Source organism: Dermacentor albipictus, chromosome 1 (assembly GCF_038994185.2).
Source record: "Dermacentor albipictus isolate Rhodes 1998 colony chromosome 1, USDA_Dalb.pri_finalv2, whole genome shotgun sequence".
Classification (NCBI taxonomy): Eukaryota; Metazoa; Arthropoda; class Arachnida; order Ixodida; family Ixodidae; genus Dermacentor; species Dermacentor albipictus.
In genome coordinates this window covers 39515688-39535196 of record NC_091821.1, presented here as the reverse complement: position 1 = coordinate 39535196, position 19509 = coordinate 39515688, and the positions used below count along the sequence as shown (strand labels likewise).

Sequence of the window (19509 nt, the reverse complement as noted above, 5' to 3'; positions counted from 1 at the left end):
GCAGAGACTGTGCTTTTAATGGGAAAAACCAGTGAGACAAACGCGTTCGTAGGAGAACACGTGTCGACTGGACGAGCACTGGATTTACAAGGGAAGAGTTGCAAGTTCAGTGCTCATTCTGACCACTTCTGCATACACGTTTTTGTTTCGTAGGTTTCTTGTTCAATATCTTCCACCAACTAGCCCACTAAGAAGTTATGTTGTAAAAGGTGGGCTTGAACACTAAGAACGTGTGGGCCCTTTTACAGGAATATTAGAGAATTTTGTGTTTTTCGGAGCACTGTGTTACTAAGAATTCCGAAGGAGCAATTTTCAAAGAAAACGCATAAACACTGCTTTCAAGATATGAATATGTAAAAATTCATGAACGCAGAACCTGAGCTACCAACTTAGCTTGTATAGTGAAGCATTATGCATTGCAAAAGTTCAGGTGTCAATTGGAAATCGTTTCTGCTGTTCCTATGTGTACCGTTTCTGACTTATGTTTTCAGTTGTCGTGTGTGTTACAAGAAGTTGTAGACGGGTTGGATGTGTGGCATCAATTTTTCTAAGCAGATATGATATATAGAAGAACGTCCACAGTGATGTTCTTGATGCAAGCACTGTCTTCAGAAGATTACTAGACTACTAACACTGCCTTCAGCATATGACTATAAAGTTGTTCAGGATATATGTTAACCACATAGATTGCAGTGCAGGGTGAAAACAAGCTGGACAATGTGTACTATAATAGATAGTAAATACTGCATTCGCGCATTTATAATGCTACAACGAATAATGCGAGGGGGACTGTTTCTCAGAGAGAAAAAAAAAAAACTGCTTACTCTGGAACTTACTATACCAGCAGAAATTACTGTAAAAACTGGAAACAACGCAAGAAAGCCGAAGCCCCCAAGGCTTCATTCATCATTACATTGAATTGCCATCAGAAAATAAAGGGAAAGTGCTGACATTTATACCTATCGGCAAGAACGCCATCGTCATCCATAACATCCACCAAGGTTATTTGACAAACATGTACTTCATAAATGCCCGCGACACAATTGAACATGGCAAAACCTTGGGCGGAGTGCAGGGCGACATATTGTGCGACTCCCAAGACCGTTCACTTGATATGCTGCACAGCAGCACCTACGCATCTTTCACGTCAATTAGTGGGTAAACAGTGATGAACGTTCATTATACGCATTCACATCACACAAGCTTAATTTGTATGGAGAGACCATAATTTAACCAAGCGAGGAACACCGAGTGGTAACATCACAGTCACTACAAGTTGCAAAGCACCCCTCAATCGAACTGGTGGCGCTGACTTCCATGGTAGATGTTGGTACATGTTTTTCAGACAAATGTACGGCCCAAGTTAGCACCTTATTGCCTAATACGGTGGAATCTCAATAAACGGAAATCCCATAAACGGAACACCATCTTCATGATCGGTTGGTTTTGTATTCATACAATTGTAGTGAGCTTTCGCTCAGTAAATGGAACTCCTGATAAATGGAACCAATTTCCTGGTCTCTTGAGGTTCCTTTTAAAGAGCGGGTACTGTAGAAGAGTTTGCTAAACACATACTTGGTTTGTATGCACAAATTTCCAACCTAAGGTTATATACTACATTTTTGCTTGTGTGCACAAGAAGCAGGCGCAATAAAAAAAATTGCACAAGTTTTAAATGAACATTCAGTTATACTACTCTAACATGAAAACGAAAAATTGGTAGAAACTGACACACACAATGACAAATAGACATTTGTAGGATGACAACAGCCCATCCCACATGCAATGGGAAGCAGCCTTTATTTTATTGCGTGTTTCCTTAAACCGCTAATGGTAAAAAAAAAATGTTGGCTGCAAAAACCCATGGCCAAGTCAAGCATGGCTATTGCTTATCCTTGCTTCAGTTGCCCTCGTCTTGGGCACCCTTATCCTTCTTGGCCGTATCTCCCTGGATGAGCTCTCCAAGTGCGATGCAGGCAGCCTCACTCTGGGGGTGCACGAGGAAGACGGGGTCCCGAGCCATCTTGTCTTCGGACTCTGCCTCATCCTGCACAATAGTCATCACAGAAGCTTCAACGTGTTGAAAGGCACAGCTTAGGTAGGGGCAGAACGAGTACTCTCCACCAACCGATTAGCTGTGGCCTACCTTCTTCGGTTCTTCGGCTTCTTCTGTCTCCATGGGCTCGTCCTTGACCGCTGCTGCAGGTTTCCCCCCTGTAGATGGACTGTCCGCCTCTGCATGAGCGAAATTACCCATGGCACAGCGAGGCCATGGCTTGGTTTGTTTTTATACGGAGTAGGTTTCAAGACTTGACACTCAAATTCTGTAAAGATACAGTACGTGAAGCTGAGGCCTGACGCGGGGGGGGGGGGGGGGGCTTAAAGATCTGAACACCCGGCATTGGCTTAAACTCCAGGATCCCTTTTTCCCCAGACACAGCTAAGCCACGCACGGCTACACGCGGCAGCGTCCAACCCTAGTGTGCTTGGCTATATGTGGTGTCAACACACACCAGATGTCTTGACACAGACGTCCCTGCGGTGCTTATTTAGATGATATAGTTTGCTTATGTTGAGGGCAACTGATTTTTAATGCAAGAAGTAATATGTATGTTTCACAAGGCACACTGATTCTACAGTAGGGGCTGGTAAATCGGTGTGAACTGAAACAGCAGTGTTGAAGGCTAAAGTGGGCAACACACAAAGCAAACACTGCACATTCCAGTTTCAACATAGCCCTACAAAATATTACAGAGAAATTGGGGGCGAGGAGTTAGGGAGTTGCCATCTGTCGGAAGCGCCTCCCTTGCGTAGTATGAGGGATCACGCGGCGCACTCCTCACAAGTTTCGCTTATGGCGCTCAATAAAAACACCACATGGCAGCCCTCCTGGACATTTATGTAGGTACTCTAAAAGCGAGGGAAGTTTTAGACTGTCTATATAATCATCTTGGGCAAACTTAAAGCACAGAATCGCTTACAGACGCTATCGTTTTAACGAATGCGTACAGTGAACGCCACTACGCGCGGTCGGCGCGATGGAGGTTCCCGAACTGGCTTCTTGCGTGACAGGTAGGCAAACACTGTGAGTAAACTATGAAATATATTCTTATAGTAGGCTGTCTATATAACCAAATGGGGGATAACAGAATGAAGCCTCAATGCTGCAATCGCAGGGGTTCGCAGCTACTGACTGCGCGTCTGCACGCATGTCCACGCACAATGTTTTGCTTTCGCTGTGAGTGCGTTATCGCACCATGTGTGTGTGTGTGCATGCCTTGAGCTTTAGGCCGCAGCTTATGAGCATTTGACAGTACACAAGCAACCATTGTTGCGTGGACGCTATCAAAACTGTAGAAAAATAATTTCGTTGTGGACAAGTCGACTGTGATGTACCGTCACGATGATTCAATCTTTTTTTTGTCTTCTAAATTCTTGGATATTTCATTTCAATATTATTTCTTAAGTTGCGTCGCACTGTATGTATTGGCCTTCTCAGCGTGCCATTTCCCCCTGCTTCTTTTTCGTAATCCAGTGCATTAATTCATAACACAAACATGACCATATGCCATTCCTTTTTTTAATGTGCTACATTCCTTTCCATTCCACTCCCTTTCCTTTCCGTTCAATTTTCATGTAATTATAATAATTAACGAGACAATTAGTTAACACTAATTGTCTAGTTAAGCAGAATGCACAAAATAATTTGGTTATCTCCAAGCAACGACAAACAACATTACCTTGGTTTGGTCTAGCCAAGAGCAATTGCATATTTTTAAAGCATGGCTCAAGTTATGTGGGAGACCCTGTATACATACCCAGCATACTGTAAACAAGTTTACAGTATGCTGGGTAAATAACTAAATAAATAACTTCAGTTATTTATTAATAAATAACTGAAAACTAGCAGTGCTACTACGTAACTGTGTGACAAGCAGGAGCATCAATGTATCTGCACAATGCATTCTTGTCTCTTGCACATCTGTTTTGAAGTGATATCACAAGGAACTGTGAATAGTAGTTGTGTTTTTCGTCTGCGAATGAGCTACACTAGCAAATAGCACTCATGTGAAATGGTAAGCAGATGACAAAAAAGCAGCTTTCCCGGGCCCCCACATTTTTACATGCAGAAAGTTACAGAAAATATGAAAAAAGAAAAGAAAAAGTTCTAACTTTCAACTCTGAACTCCTTAATTGGTCAATTCTCACCATGCCATTTTGCTTCATCCTCATTGCAGACTGTCACCTTATCCTCCAAGACAGGCGGAAACATCGGCGTATCAGCACAATACATTATTGTTGTGTCTTACTGATCCTTTTTAAAGTGACAACACGAGGAATTGTAAATAGAAGTTGCATTTCTCCTCTTCAAATGTGTTGTAGTATGTGACAACTAGCTTTCATTTGAAATAGTAAGCAGATGACCAAAATAGCAGTTTCTTTATAAAAAAAATTATAAACAGGAAGCTGGAGCAAAATTAAAAAAAGAAACATTAAAAGATTATCCATATGCCACCCACATCTTCTATGTGAAGTGAAGCTTTCCTGATGTGAAGTCAAGAGTTTGACAAAATGTCTGGTTGTGCAGTAACGATCAGGCATTTACGAGGTTACTAGAGTTCTCTACTCTGGGTACCGTTACAGGGAGAAAAAAACAGAACGCCGACCAGGATGGAGTTGTCTAAAAATTCTTAAACGTTTCAGCTTCCACATGGAAGCCTTGTTCACAGTTTTTTATTTGGCCATATGCCAGTCGTACTTGAATGAAATCAAGAGTTTCACGAAATCTCATCTGGTCGGGAAGTAAGGGCTTAAGAGGCTTCATAGGCATATAGCGAACAAGGCTTTCGTGTGGAAGCCAAAACCTTGAAGAAATTTTAGACAACGCCATTTAGGTTGGCGTTCTGTTTTTCTTCCTATTATGCCTATCTTAGTGATTAATGCTATAAATTTGCCCATTTCATTCCCGAGTCTGGCATAAAGAAAACTAGCATGCACGTAGTGCTCACACATTCTCATGCTACACAATGACACACACGGTGATCATCTGAAAGAGCAAGTTGGCACTGCTATGATAAAAGTATGCATGTGATTATGGCCTAATAGAAGCATTGGACCGGGGATGGGGAGGGGGGGGGGGGGGTTGAGGTTCGATCCCACCATGCGGGTATGTAATTCAATTTTTTAAGTATGACCTATTCGGCAAGAGAGCAGCATCCAGCAGCCAATGTCAGGTATGTCCGGGAGGGTTTGCAAAGAAAAAAAAAAGCTCTACATTAAAATAAGATAATATATTTTACCCCATTAATCTCCTTAACTGATTAATTCTCACCACAGTGCTGTGCTTCAGCATCTCTGCAGATGCTCAGATCACCCTCCGAGTCATCAATGGGGTCAATGGGGAACTCTGCCCATGAGCTGTGGTCCTTAGGATGGCTCAAGGTATCTGGTTCTAAGGCAGCCTTCTTGGCAGGAGGCTGTGCCTTCCTTGCAGACAGAGACACGTCTTGTCCTTTAGTAGGAGATGTTGCCGGCATTTTTCTTCGCGCACCTCCATGACAATCTGCATAGTCAAATCCTGTCTTTGGATGCAGCACTTGTATGACGGTATCTACTCTGTATAAACCTTGCTCTTGTGTAGAAGACGCACATCATAACTTAACAGGGTATTGACAATCTTGCATATTGCTTATTTCGGCTTAATAAGCAGATGTCAACTTGTAGGAAGGCTCAACTCCTCAAGTGCAACAACAATCACTAATTAAAGATGTACTACTTAAGCAAACAGAAAATTGGGTAAGTTGGTACAGATAGATCATCATCACTAATTGCATCTTTTGACACTACCTGTTTCAAATGCACTCCAAGTCCAATGCTGTGGTGAGGAAACTTGCAGGTTACGTAATTGAAACAGCAGGCTGGTAGTTTATTTGATTACAAACAAGTGACACATGTGCCAGTCAGCTTGCTGTGGCTAACCCGATCGTGTCATCAAAAGTAGCATATGATCAATCTATTTCCCTATCAATACAGGTTGATGTAAGGCACGAGGCTAAATAAAAAAAAAAACACTGTGTGGGTCTTGCACCTCACATTTATTTATTTGCACCTCTGCATACTGATATCCACAGCAAAACTGTTCCTTTCATTTTTCTTCAATTTGTGCTCATTTGCATTCAACATGAGATAAGCCTGGCCTCCTTCCAATCCTTCCATGAGTACATAGCATCTTTCCCTCCCACCTTATTCCAAGTACTCAATGGAAGAGATGGACTTGTCCTTGGCAGTTTCTGTTAAAAATTGTCTGCACAATTGAGATTTTTCGTCCACACTTCAAAGGTTCCTTGGCTGCAACAAGGCAAGCAAATAAACTAAATTCTATGATAAAGTGCAGTCTTTCCAAAGTAACGGTGTTTCAATGACACTAAGAGATGAATTGATCACAGACACAGTGACTGACTGCTGCACCAGTTCTAAATATTACTGAGAACTTTGTTAAATGGTGCACAAGATTTGGCACGAGCTCAGGCCACACCATATTGTCTACCTGGCCACCTTTTCCAAAACAAAAAAATTCCTCCCACTCAAAGCTTTACTGCATTATCCTACATTTTCCTGCACTACAGTGGGTTAGATTAAGTGGCCCACACAACATTCATCAGCTACATCATTTTCATGCAATTTTTGAATTTTATGCATATAGAGGTGCTTATGTCCGTGTATTGGATAATGAAAAAGAATAAGAGAGCAAAAATCTAAGCACCAGAGTATGTGTATATACACTGACACATGCAGCCAATGGAAGTTCACAGGTGCAAGTTGACGAGGTGCATATGAAGGCGACAGTTCTACCTTTGTATGGCATTATGCAGACATGCAAACCCAGAAAGGCCTTCACAGTACCATCAGAGAGGCAGAACTGAGGTCGAACCACACCTTGGGTATTAAGCAAAGGAACACAGCATCCCCAAAGCAAGCAATTCATGTGGAGGTGTGGTTTTAGAAGATAATCAAGGTGGTCACACCGCTCTTATATTTCAGAGAAAGGTGTAGTACATGCAACAGCAATGCAGTAGTGCATGACGTCCCAGCCAAAAATAAAAAATAAAAGAGAGAGAAGAGAAAATCTATTTCAGTTGGATTTTCTAATGAGACCCAGCTCGTTCCAATTGGACATCATGGGAGGGACAAGTTCCTATTGGGCTTCATGCTAAGTCCAGTTCAAATTGGGCATCACGAGACGTTCAGTTGGCTCCATTTGGACATTGCTAGAGCTTGGTATGCAAAGTGGTCCCAATAGGAAGTCACGAGTAACCTCGTGATACAACAAAATAGTTTATAATAATAGGAGAATTATTCATGTTAGTTTTCAAGTAGAAGATCTTTGTACTTTGGTGTGATCAATGGAGTTTAGCATTTAGCTTTCGATCTAGGTAAAAATCTCTCTTGAAATTTTACCAATGTCTTATGAACCCCACTGGCACAACTTATTCAACCAAATATCACTTACATATATAGCCCCTATAGCCCCTATATAGTGAAGTGGTGAATTCTGGTTATGTCAATGAAGAGAACTGCCATGGTGTGTTCATGCATGAGTATGCTTATTGAAAGGAGCTTTGAGAATGTTGGTGTCAGGTTAAGCTGAGGGCCCATCTGTTTTTTCCCCCTTTCCTTTGTTTTTCATGTTAATCCCAACGAGTTCAATTTGGAGACCAATTGGGTACAGTTGTGTTTAAACAACCACACGGTGCAATTGGACCTGTCTATTTGTCCAATGGGTGTCCCAAAAAAGAATTGGGAATTTCCAATTGGTTCGAGCATTTTTTTTTCATTGGAGTTTGTGGCACAATTTTTGTGAATGATAGCTTTATGCTATTGATATTGGTAAAAAAACCTGAGAAGTGTGCTAGCTGGAGATACATGTACTGCCAGCATCACTGAAGCTGTGAGCGAGTTATTCAAATGCTATTCTGGTCTTATGTTCACACTGTAAGGATATAAATGTAATTGTCAGTAGACTTGGAGTGAATAGTTATCTGCACAAGATATAACTCCAGGACAGAATGCAATGACCTGAAGACTACACACACACACACAAACACACACACGCACATGCACAAAAAGAAAAGCTGAATAAAGGAAAAGTAGTGTAGTTCATGCGGAAGTTGATACAAAAGGGCAGTTGCTGTTCATATTCATTCACATGTATGCAGTTCTTCAGCAGTGCCACCACCACCACGAGATATGGGCAAGTGAGATCACAAAAATGCAAAAATATACAGCATGTCCAATCAAATAAAAACAAACAACAAATAGAAGTCAATATGCACATTTGCATAAACCATTTAAAGATATCTTTAGGTTGCACAGATATGACAATGGGAAAATGATAGTGCTGCAGCAACCACCACACATTTATGTCTTATGTACATGGGTCACCAGGGACATTTCACAACGAACCTTTTTTTAAATCTGCTAATGCCTCTAAATGTTTGACTGAAATTGATACAAAACGTCAATTTTCATTGCATTTCATGAGTTCACTGAGAATGGCAAAAGGCAAGCAAGGCAGAAGGCAAGCAGAGTGACAAAAGGCAAGCAATTAAGCTCACCAGACCCCGATGGTTCCTTTGGGAAGCCTTTCCCTGGAAGCACGAAGTGGCACTGCTTGCTGGTTGGTGGAGATTGACGACTGGGCCTGTCCGTTTGGTGGTGATAGGAAGTTGGTGGACCAGACGTGTGTGGTATGTAGCGGTGTCGGTCAGCCAAGTGCAAAGATTGGGGCCCTGGTGACTGCTATAGCATTTGATCAAGGAGGGTGAACATAGTAAGCACCATATAAAGTAAAAAAGGGGGAGTGGCATGCAAGCACAACAGCTCAAACAGCATGCACAATATATCAATCACATGCTCACAGCAAATGACATATTCGAGTGTGGAAAACCAGGGTCAGTATATGGTAAATTAACTTTTTAATTACTCACTTTACCGCAAATGTTGCAGCAACAATTTGAAAACGATCAGCACTTCAGGCACGTCTATGTAAAGTAGGAATTGGAGACTACCAGCAGATTTATCTTTTCTGCCATTAAAGTTGTAGTGAAAAGCCTCCCCCTCCCCCCCAATTTCGCAACCTTTTTTTTTTTGCACTATGACACAAAACGGATTGGCCCCGTATTTCAAGGGACACTTAGGCAGACAGGCCCTCCACTAAACCTTGCTTGCCCATGTGCACATACTGTCAGCTTTTTGTCATTCTTTAAGGAAATTAAGAAAATGAAAAGGACAATTTTTTCAATACTGGTGCCAGTAAGCTTTTCGACAATATGTATCAAAATGCTTTGTTCACTGAATGCCTTCAAGCTCCACTTCAAAAGTGCAGTCCAGCCTTAAATTTCCAAAAACTGGACTGCACCTTTGAGAATTTTAAAAATAATTACATTTGACCTTGATCCTATATTAACTAATCCATTCTTGTAATGTAGCCGATCAGGTCAAAGTACTTTGACACTCAATGAGATAAAGTGATTAATACATAAAGTTCTTGACTCCTATATTGGGGTGTTTCAGCAAACACTTTAAAAAAAGAAGATTGCCTGTCACAGATAGCACAGTTCTAGTCCATGACCTGGTCTACTCGAAGAGGTGGACATTACTTGCACAAAAAATTGAAATGCATAATCGACTAATTAAAAAATGTTCACTAATTACATTTTTAACTAATGACCTTAAAGTATAGTAATTACCTTTGAGGTAAAGTAAGCCCCAAAACAATCAAGCCAACATTGGAAACTCAATCATAGGAAGAAATGTATTTTGACAGACAGTTACTACTACTTTGGTGTACACCAGAGTATGGTTTTCATGAAAGCATGCACCAGAATTGATGGCATCAAAATTATGAGGCACTCTACTCTGGGAACCTCATTTTGTTTAACTAGGAATGCACAAGACAGCAATAGAAGAATTCAGAGGTTCAAAATAAGAAAGGTGCTAGTGAATTTGTTGCCATTCTGCAGGGCACTGCTACTAGGGAACTGCATATCTTGGTATAAAAATGCACTTGCTATGTGAGCCCACTTAATAAAAAGAACAGTGATTAAGTTGAAAGTAAACAAGATATGTCAGAGCAAGAAGTGGGAGCTACCTTACAGAGGTATTGTACACTAACAAAAAAGCTTCTGAAACAAAAGTTACGTCAATTTCATTTCAAGTAGGCTAAGAATACAGGCAGACCATTATCATTTTCTAAACTGTGTTTTTGCATTAACTGTACATGACAAGACGTTTGCATGAACACTAGTTTTTCTGGGGATAAGAGAAACTAACCCAAACCAGTCTAGTCATTTTTCATGGATGCCACATGGTTGCAGAGATTCATGGACAACACCTAGGCTAAATAAAAAGTATGCCTAACCATCAACATATATGGTCTGAACGACTATGCACTGTTCATTTTGACCTGGAAACTGTGTTGCACCTAGGACACACAGGCGAATTCAGCAAAGCTGCAGCAAATGTCACTTTGACAGCACACTGCTAAACATGACAGGAGTGTCGTATGGAATTGAGTGTCCAAAATTAAATCCATAGGCACATCTAATTATTTTAGACAGTATTAATTGAACAACAATCTGATCAATAATGACAAGCTGAGAAAAGACTGCATTGCACCTGACACTCGTGCAAAGCACTGTGCATTTGAAAGTGCTGAGGGTGGTTAAGTATTGGCGGTTTCTATTACAAGTGGCATGGGAACATTGATAATATTTGAAATCTAAAAAAAGTCGCAGTTTCACCCGAATAATTGCTATCACAATAAAGGATAGTTTTACCTGCATTATTTCTGAATCACTGCTATTGATGCTACATACTTTGACACAGCAAATGGCAGACGCACTCACGGGTGAGTGTATTTTAGTGTCTACTGCGATTTGGTTAACCGTGCTAGAATTTTTACACAAAGTACAATAAAAAGGAGACAGGATTCTTTTTTATTGCCCTTCGTGTAAAAATTCCAGTGCAGTCAACATAACGATGCTGTAACAACTAGCTCCAATTGAAGCCATATTGCGCACTTACTAAACTAGACATATTACTAAAGCTATCCATGTGATAGCCTCCAAATGGCACTAATGATGAAGTGCACTAGCTCAAAGTAACACCGAATTTGCCTATCTGACAGTATTAGTGTCAAAGCAAAAATATCTAGGCAATTAGGCTTTCTGGCATATTCAGGCGAGAACAACGTTTAAGACATGGACACAGGTGAAGTCTCATGGAAAATGACATGTTGCGCTGATTGCGCATTTCCAGAAATGACACGAATCTGTTATGTCGACGTGGCCGTCATGATTGCCACACCGGGCATGCCCGGACGGTGGCCTGAAGGGAGATGAAGACATGGACGGGGACCGAGGGTGAGAGTCCGTTCACTGAAAGTGCAGCACCTTTATAAATAGGCTCGGCGTCGCTACGTCAGCACCCTCTGAGGGCGAGGAAAGTTGCGGTTTCGAAACCAAAATTCTGATGTAACAGTATCCATATGCCTTCACCTTTGCCTGTGTCTTGAGGCTGTTCCCACATAAGTTTAAATAACCATGATAGAGTGTATAAGCTTGACCGAAGGAGGACGTATAAAGAAACAGACACACAGAGACAGCGCTGTCTCTGTTTCTTTTTACATCCTCGTTCAGTCATGCTTACACACTCTATCATGGATTCAAATCAACTAGCCCGCCAACATTACTTAATCAAGTTCCTGAATAACTAACCAGCCGATGATTTCATGTATAGCTTTCTTATATATAAATGGAAGTTGGGGAAGGTTGTCCCGCTTCAGAAGTCCAATAACATTTGATCCTTCATTAACTGCAGCCAAGTTTCCCTTATGCACATACCTTTCAGAAAACAATGGCAGTCATTATTTAGCTCTTTAGAAGATCTCATTTTTCTTTCCTTGCTAATATGGCTACAAAAAAATTTTCCTTTCAAACACAGCTTTACAAATGACTTCCTTTACAAATCCCTTATTCTCTGCCATGGATCACTCATCTTTAATAGGTTTTAGGTTTTCCGGTTACAATTGGCTAGAATTCATCAGACTGCAGAAAATAGCAGTGTCAAGATTTTGCATTATTGAAGATGGCTAACTTCAAGGATGGTAGGATTTAAGACTTGCAATTAGCATTACTCGTCGGGCTCTCTTGGTAAAATTTTAATTTTGCGTCCCTCTGTGGCAAAAGCAATCCTGAGGAAATCATTTATCTCATATTATATCCATATTTAAGAAATTTCAAAAACATTTTCTGAAAAACCATGTGTATATATGTGCTTCACGGCCTGAAAGTAAATATATAGCTGTATGTTTCCTCAATCAAAGCATGCAGGCATCATGCAGGCAACCATGCAAGGCACTCAACAAGCAAAATAAAGCAAATAGGCATGCATGCGTATGCATCTTCATAGGATAGGCCACACAGTTCCCTGTCTACAAGAAGAAACTAGCAAAACCTGTGAGGTTGATGGCTGACACAGGACTTCACTCCTTTCTTGGGCAGCTGTTCAAATTAACAGTATTAAACAGAGCACCACGAACACTTAAAACTTACACAAGCATTGCCGAGTTTGTAACAAATACGACAAGCCTCTCAGACATTAGAAATCAATACTTATTTAAATCAAGCAGCTTGTTAAGTTTCATCTATTCACCTTGCAAAACTGTGTTAATGAAGCTTGTTCTTTTAAAACATATTTGTTAACTCAATCTGTGCTCAAAAATTATAATGTAGTAGTATCAATATCCATTTTGTTTGTCTTGTAGTCCCTTGACAGTCCCATATGTTAACAGCTAGACCACTGCTGCAACCCTTCAAAGGGTTCTGGGGTCGATCCTGCTTAAAATAAAAGGTTGATTGATTGAAATGGGCACTATAAATGACACCACAGCAAAATTATGATGCAAGTGATGCCATAAATCTTGGCATTTCACACTTTCCTAAAACTGTTCTGGTGAAGTGACTGACAGGACAAAACCTCATTTATAGTAAAGCGCACCAAGTAAGCATGCATTAGAATGATTTAAGTTTCTGTGCAAATGTGAATACATGCATGTGATGAGAACCGCGAACTACCTAAACAGTGCACCTCCAGAAAAAGTAAAGCGTAAAGGAGATAAGCAGAACCAAAGCTCTGTGACAGAACATAAATACTATTCTGCAAACACATGAATGTCATATGGGAAAACACGGAGAAGGCGGGAGATGGAAATTCAAGACGAGCAAAACAAGAACAAGCTGAAAGCGGGAGCTAACGTTTCAACAAGTGGACTTTTTTTCAAGGCCTTGAAGAATGTAAGTCCACTTGTCGAAACGTTGGCTCCTTCTTTCACCTTGTTCTCGTTTTGCTCATCGTTATGAATGTCATGGGAAGCATAAGCTATCCATGCTGTAGAACTCCAGGCAAAGATAAAGCATAAGGGAGTGAAGCAGTACAAAAGGCAAATTTTATGAATGAATCTACATACTATTCTGTAAACCCATGAATATCACAGGAAGCTTGAGCTATCTACGCAGCACAACTTCAGGCAAAAGAAAGCAAAGAATGAAACAGAACCACAGCCTTTGACTAATACATTCTATTCTGCCCATTTCATGCAAATTTTCATTGCCATCAGTCTCAAAGACAGAAACAAATGCATCTAAAGAAGGAGCCACTATAAGGCAATGAACTTGAGAAAAGGGCAGCCTGTTCACCAATTGAGTTCTACCTAACATGAAAAAAGCTGCGCTACATTACACTACGAAATGAAAAACTTACGTTGCATTAGTTCCAAGCCAACATTCAAAGCAGGTGCACCAAGTGGCATCTCATGGGAGCCATCAGAACTACCAATATCCTTGTTGTGCTCCGCATCAGATGAATGCTGTCGAGAGATGAATAATCAATTATCAAGCAATTTAATTATGGGAAATAATAATATAATAATAATAATAATCTTTATTTCTCTCTTTCCACAGAATACAGAATGAGAGCGGACGTAAGGGTAAAAGCCGCATGCAGCGGCTTGAAAAAAACCCCATTACGCCCAAAACCCCATTAAATAGAGTTCAAAAACAGTGCTACTGAGTTTACAATGCACAGTATAATTAAACATTCATTAGACATGAAACTTTTCCAATTAAACACCTTAAGTCATAGAATGCATGGTGCAGAAGGAGTCACAAATAGCACACTGCTGCCATTATTGCCAACAATCTTAAAAATGGTTCGTGCACCAGAAGACACAACTTCCATGTAAATAAGACATGCATGCAGGATCTGCTGACATACATGAGCCGCAGAACTCCACTCATGACACACCATATAAGCTTGGCATTACTCATTTAGCTGCAACCACTGCTTGAAACTATTCAGAAAGCTTGCTCAAATGATAGGTCTGGGACCACATCTCACAATGATTCTTTTCATGGTCTATTCCTTTTTCACTTCATCAATGGCTCACGTGAAGCCTAATTGCGCAGAACGTTGCAGGTATGAGCGACCGGTACGACAAATGGCAAGTCTAACAAACAAAGTCAGAAGAATGTTCACAGAACATGACCCTTTTGTCTAAAATGCTTACATACTTTAAGAGCAGGACACAGCTGACATATTGCAGTAATAAAACCATACCTGTCTTGGTGCTCTCATAGCAATTAGTTTTGCATACAGTGTATTACACAAAACGCTGACTCTCATATGTGCCACCAAAGCATCATACATAGTGAGGAAATATGGCTAAGCCCTTTTTCCTATGCACTGTAAAACTGTGGGTATGTCTTCTGCTACTAGCCAAGCAAAATGCACGTACCAGCTGGTACGCAGTGAAAAAAGCTTGCACATATTCAGTTTTACATGGCTACTACTGCAGATGTACCGACAGATGGTTGTTCTTTATAATGCTGTATGATCGAGCTTATGATTTCCTATAGGCTCTGGACACTGCCCAGGAGGTGGGTCGGAGCAGGAGCTCTCAGCACCTTACATGGCAATTTTGGCAACACTGGTATGGAGGGTCCGGTCCGCCAGTGTTGTGTTAGCACAAAAACTACATGTGCGCTCTTGTTAGAGAAAGGGTGCAACTTTTGCTTTGCAACTTCAAGCCAATGGCAAAATTATTCGCTTCCACCTAAGAAATGCACACCGCTAGACATGTGCTCACCGTGAAAACCGCTGGCATTTTTGTGCTGGAATAGCAGCATTCCAAGCGATGGAAACACATGAGGTGTTTCTTCGGAAGCTGCCACGGCCTATATAAAATTATGCTTTGACACAGAGGTTCAGCAGAGTCTATGAGCATAATCAGCTCACTATTCTAGTTGCTTGCTCTTTGGTGGCACTGCTTTGATGCTCTCGTGAGCCCTCACTTTTTCACTTATTTTAGCGTGCTGCTCAAAGTGATTAACCGCTTCTCAAGCTAATGCACAGAGGTAATGTTGAAGTGTGCCCATTATATTCAAGCCATTGGAATGTCAATGTCTTTCGCTGAATCACTAACTGCGATCATGCTTTGAAGAAAACAAAATGCAAACAAATTTTGCGACACACGAAAGGTGACCTAAATCCGAATTTCTTTAATACGGGCCCCTCACGGTAGACTTCTGGTGCACTATTACTATTATGCATTGCAGTGCTATTGCAACTCAGCAAGAGGCATCACACTAACCAAAGGTAACTGAGAAATCTGACTGGAATTAACTCGTCTTGAGTTGCTAATCAGAGAGAATTGCTCCGGTTAGCTGTCATCACTGCTCCACGTGAGCAGCACCTACCAGGCGCATACCTTCACCGGATGCTGAAGTAACAGAAACCTGCTCTGACCGCCAGTGAGAGAGCAGAGGGGGGTTGTAGCCTATGAAGCATCGGCAAGGAAATCGAGCAAGGCATCAAATCGACCAGAGCAACAACCTATAGAAGATGTTGTATGCATGTCAAGCTTGATTTCTTGAACAATTTTCTAGACCCAACACGGCAATGAGGACATCTTGACCAGGCCTCTTCTGAAGGCAAAATTATGACACAAACGTCCAGCGATGCCATTAAGAATGTCAACATACAATCAAAAACAGAGTCGTCTGTGATTTGACAACTGCACACGTGAAATCACCGATGACACGGAATGGAAGGCATAAGCGTAGGCTCACATGTTTCAAGAAGATTCATTCTGTTATTGAACATGCCAATTCCATGCTGTGCCATCGGCAGTTTCAAAGCCATGAACTACCCTGTCTCACAGGGTGTCTATATGTTCTTAAGGCCCTTAGTTGCACTTCCGCTGTGACAGGTGGTACAGTCAGCCCCCACCGGCAAACTTGACTGTCAGGAGCTTATACAGTGCATATTGGATTTTATTTTGTACATAGTTACAGATTGCATTCGTTTGATTTGCGTAAAATTATCTACAACTAGCCGAGAAGAAGCCTTTTCCTAATGCAAATCATATATTCGCAAGTCACAATGGTTGACAATGCCCATCTTGCATCGTGACCATTGCTGTGCAAAATATGGTAGTCCTATAGCCAGAAACGAAAACATATATGTATTACATTGATATAAGCACAGGATGAAAACCAGCAAGCTTGATAATGAAATAATTCTGCTATATCTCCTATTATCCCAATTAGTTTTCCCATTAACAGGGAACGCAACATTAAAAATCGACTTAGAGATTGCGTTGCAAACTGCCGGGCCTTCACGAACATATCGCGGTTATGCAGACGTGGTCGATCTTTTAAATATTTATTTCATGTTCTTTTTTTAACATCCGTGGCGTAGTGGTGGCCGATCCACACAACAATGCGTGATGGCGGCGCAATGGCGGCACAACGGCATCCGAGTGTTCAATTCACGAACAGTAAAAAAATGGAAAGAGTGGAATAGAAATATTGTACGCATGCAGGAACATGAGAACACCGGTCGTCAAGCCATGACATTTCCGGCAGACGAGTGGTTCTATGCGCTTGCGGTGCTTACGTTGATCAATGCTCGCAAGTGGTTAGGCCTAGCCTAGCACATCGTTTTACGGCAAAGCTGTGAAGAGCAGCGTGGAAAAAATGTTGCACCGTACAAAACATGGGCTACTCTAGCTCACTTTCGAATGCAAATGAGCGCATGCTCCAAAAAATTAAAACGTTTAAGTCTCGACGTTTAGCGATGCAGCATGCGGTTATAATTGTACGCATCGAGATTACAGGATCGGCTACAAAAGCTATTGTAGGCTTACCTGGTGCTCCTGAGGTGCGCTCCCTCGTTCTCCGGCAGCCTGTAAAACACACGTTCAATAACAGTTTAAACCAAGGAGCACGTTCAGAGAGCTCAACTAACACATGAAACTCACCGCTTCCCCTTGTAATGCAGCCTGTCGCTTGAGGTACTGGAATAACGGCAGCTCATCCAAGGGAACCAGTTTATGGCCGCGGCCATAACACGGCAGGGGTATTACTTTGATCTCATCAACAGGGGGTTCACCAGACTGACTGCGCTGATGCTCCATTATGTTAAAACCTTCGTCTTGAGCGTCAACTGCACGATGTTAGCGGATTCACGCAGGCTGTTCAACGTGAAATGGAACTCTAGCCCGTGCTGTAACCCTAGCTGCAACAAGAGCACCGAGTGGCGCTGATGCGCATTACGATGATGATGATGTCTGTTATGATAATAATGCACGCAAATGTACGCTTACACCGATCAGTGCAGCAAAGCCATATCAGTTGACACGTAAAGAATAATTCAAATTATTACGAGTCTCTTCGATATGTCACGCGATTATCCACTATTACGCTCTAAAAAAAGTTTGCATCTGTTGGGGTGTATATCTTCCACACAACGATAATCGTCATCTGCCTTGATGCGTTTCCTTTCTTCAAAACACCGGGCCCGCTACTTTCCTGTCGGGAATGCTATGTTAACGCGCATGCCGTTCGTTACTGGAAAGTACCGGGCTCCCAGCGTTAAAGAAAGAAAACACATCAAGGCATATGACGATTATCGTTGTGTGGTATACACCCCAAAGGGTGCAAACTTTTTTTAGAGTGTGCTGATAACGTGCATGCCGTTCGTTACTGGGAAGTACCGGGTTCGCAGCGTTAAAGAAAGGAAATGCGGACAAGACAGATAACGTTTATTGTTGTGTGGCGAGATGCGACCCAAAGGGTGTGATTTTGGTTTAGAGTGTCGTTGTGGGGCAAGGTAAGCCTCAAAGGGTGCAAACTGTCTCAGAGTTCGCTATCAAAAAAATTGTTATGACTGCATGTGGAACGTGCAAGAAAGTTGGATGCTGCTGTTATACACTCTTAGACAAAGGTACACCCTTTGGGGTGCATATCTGCCACACAACGATAATCGTCATCTGCCTTTGCGTTTCCTTTCTTGAAAACGCCGCGCCCGGTACTTCCGTGTCCGGAACGCTATATGTCATGCTGATAACGCGCATGCCGTTCGTTACTGGGAAGTACCATGCTCGCAGCGTTAAAGAAAGGAAATGCGGACTAGAGAGATTACATTTATCGTTGTGTGGGTAGATACAACGCAAAGGGTGTAATTATGTGTTACAGTTTAATGGTACTAATTCCGTACACTCTTGAAAAATGTTACACTCTTTGAGGCTTTTCTTGTCCCACAACGTTAGATAAATCGTCATCTGTCCTGCCCGCATTTTCTTTCTTTAACGCTTCGAGCCCGGTACTTCCAAGTCACGAACGGCTTGCGCGTTATCAGCGTAACACAGCATTCTCGACAGAAAAGTAGTGAGCGCTGAGTTTTCAAGGAAGAAAACGCAAGCAAGGCAAATGACGATTATTGTTGTGGTACAAGCCCCAAAGAATGCAAACATTTTTAAGAGTGTAGGGTTGCACGAACGCACTCAGTCACATCATACTGGTGTTCTGCTTAAATATATGGCGCTGAATTAGATTCGGATGTTTTAAGTGCTGCACTCTAAGAAAAGTTTACACCCTTTCGAGTGCCCCTTCTGCCACACAACGATAATCGTCATATGCCTTGATGCGTTTCCTTTCTTGAAAACGCCGCGCTCGCTACTTTCCTGTCGGGAATGTTATCATGCTGATAAGGCGCATGCCGTTCGTTACTGGAAAGTACCGGGCTCGCAGCGGTAAAGAAAGGAAACGCATCAAGGCAGATGACGATTGTCGTTGTGTGGCAGAATTAAGGGGCACTCCAAAGGGTGTAAACTTTTCTTTGAGTGTAAAACCACGATTTGATTGTGAGGCACACCGTAGTGGTGGACTCCGGATTAATTCTGACCACTAGGGGATCTTTAACATGCTCCCAATGCACGGGACAGAGGCGTTTTACTGCGACAGCAATTACATGGACACCCCATGCGCATTTCCAACGTCGGCGTCGCCGTGATGTTCGCTATAAAGTCCAAGTGCGATAAAGTCAAAGCGTTCCGTATGCTGTATGTGCGAGTGAAAGCGTGTCACGGCTAGTCAACGATGGTGGCTC

At 41.8% G+C, this 19509-nt stretch overlaps 1 protein-coding gene across 2 annotated transcripts; it reads right to left on the bottom strand.

The window, feature by feature from the left end:
- Nucleotides 1–1752: 1752 nt before the first annotated feature.
- Nucleotides 1753–17673, bottom strand: LOC139061076 (uncharacterized). Of its 2 annotated transcripts, XM_070540548.1 has the most exons (8): nucleotides 17381–17671; nucleotides 17267–17305; nucleotides 13822–13927; nucleotides 12517–12563; nucleotides 8616–8799; nucleotides 5333–5563; nucleotides 2147–2235; nucleotides 1753–2047 (listed from the first exon to the last, which is right to left on the bottom strand). In XM_070540548.1, the coding sequence occupies exons 1-8, from the start codon at nucleotides 17534–17536 to the stop codon at nucleotides 1901–1903; spliced, it is 999 nt and encodes a 332-aa protein (XP_070396649.1). In that variant the 5' UTR covers nucleotides 17537–17671; the 3' UTR covers nucleotides 1753–1900. The 2 variants fall into 2 exon arrangements, with proteins under 2 accessions (XP_070396649.1, XP_070396652.1); XM_070540551.1 differs by lacking the exon at nucleotides 5333–5563 and having other exon boundaries at nucleotides 17381–17673.
- Nucleotides 17674–19509: the final 1836 nt, after the last annotated feature.

Coding starts and splice junctions, on each gene's coding strand:
- LOC139061076 (XM_070540548.1), bottom strand. CDS start 17,536: ATGGAGCATCAGCGCAGTCAGTCTGGTGAACCCCCTGTTGATGAGATC. Junction 5,564..8,615: donor AAAGGAACCATCGGGGTCTG/GTGAGCTTAATT, acceptor TTGACTATGCAG/ATTGTCATGGAGGTGCGCGA. Junction 2,236..5,332: donor TGCTGAAGCACAGCACTGTG/GTGAGAATTAAT, acceptor TCGCTCATGCAG/AGGCGGACAGTCCATCTACA.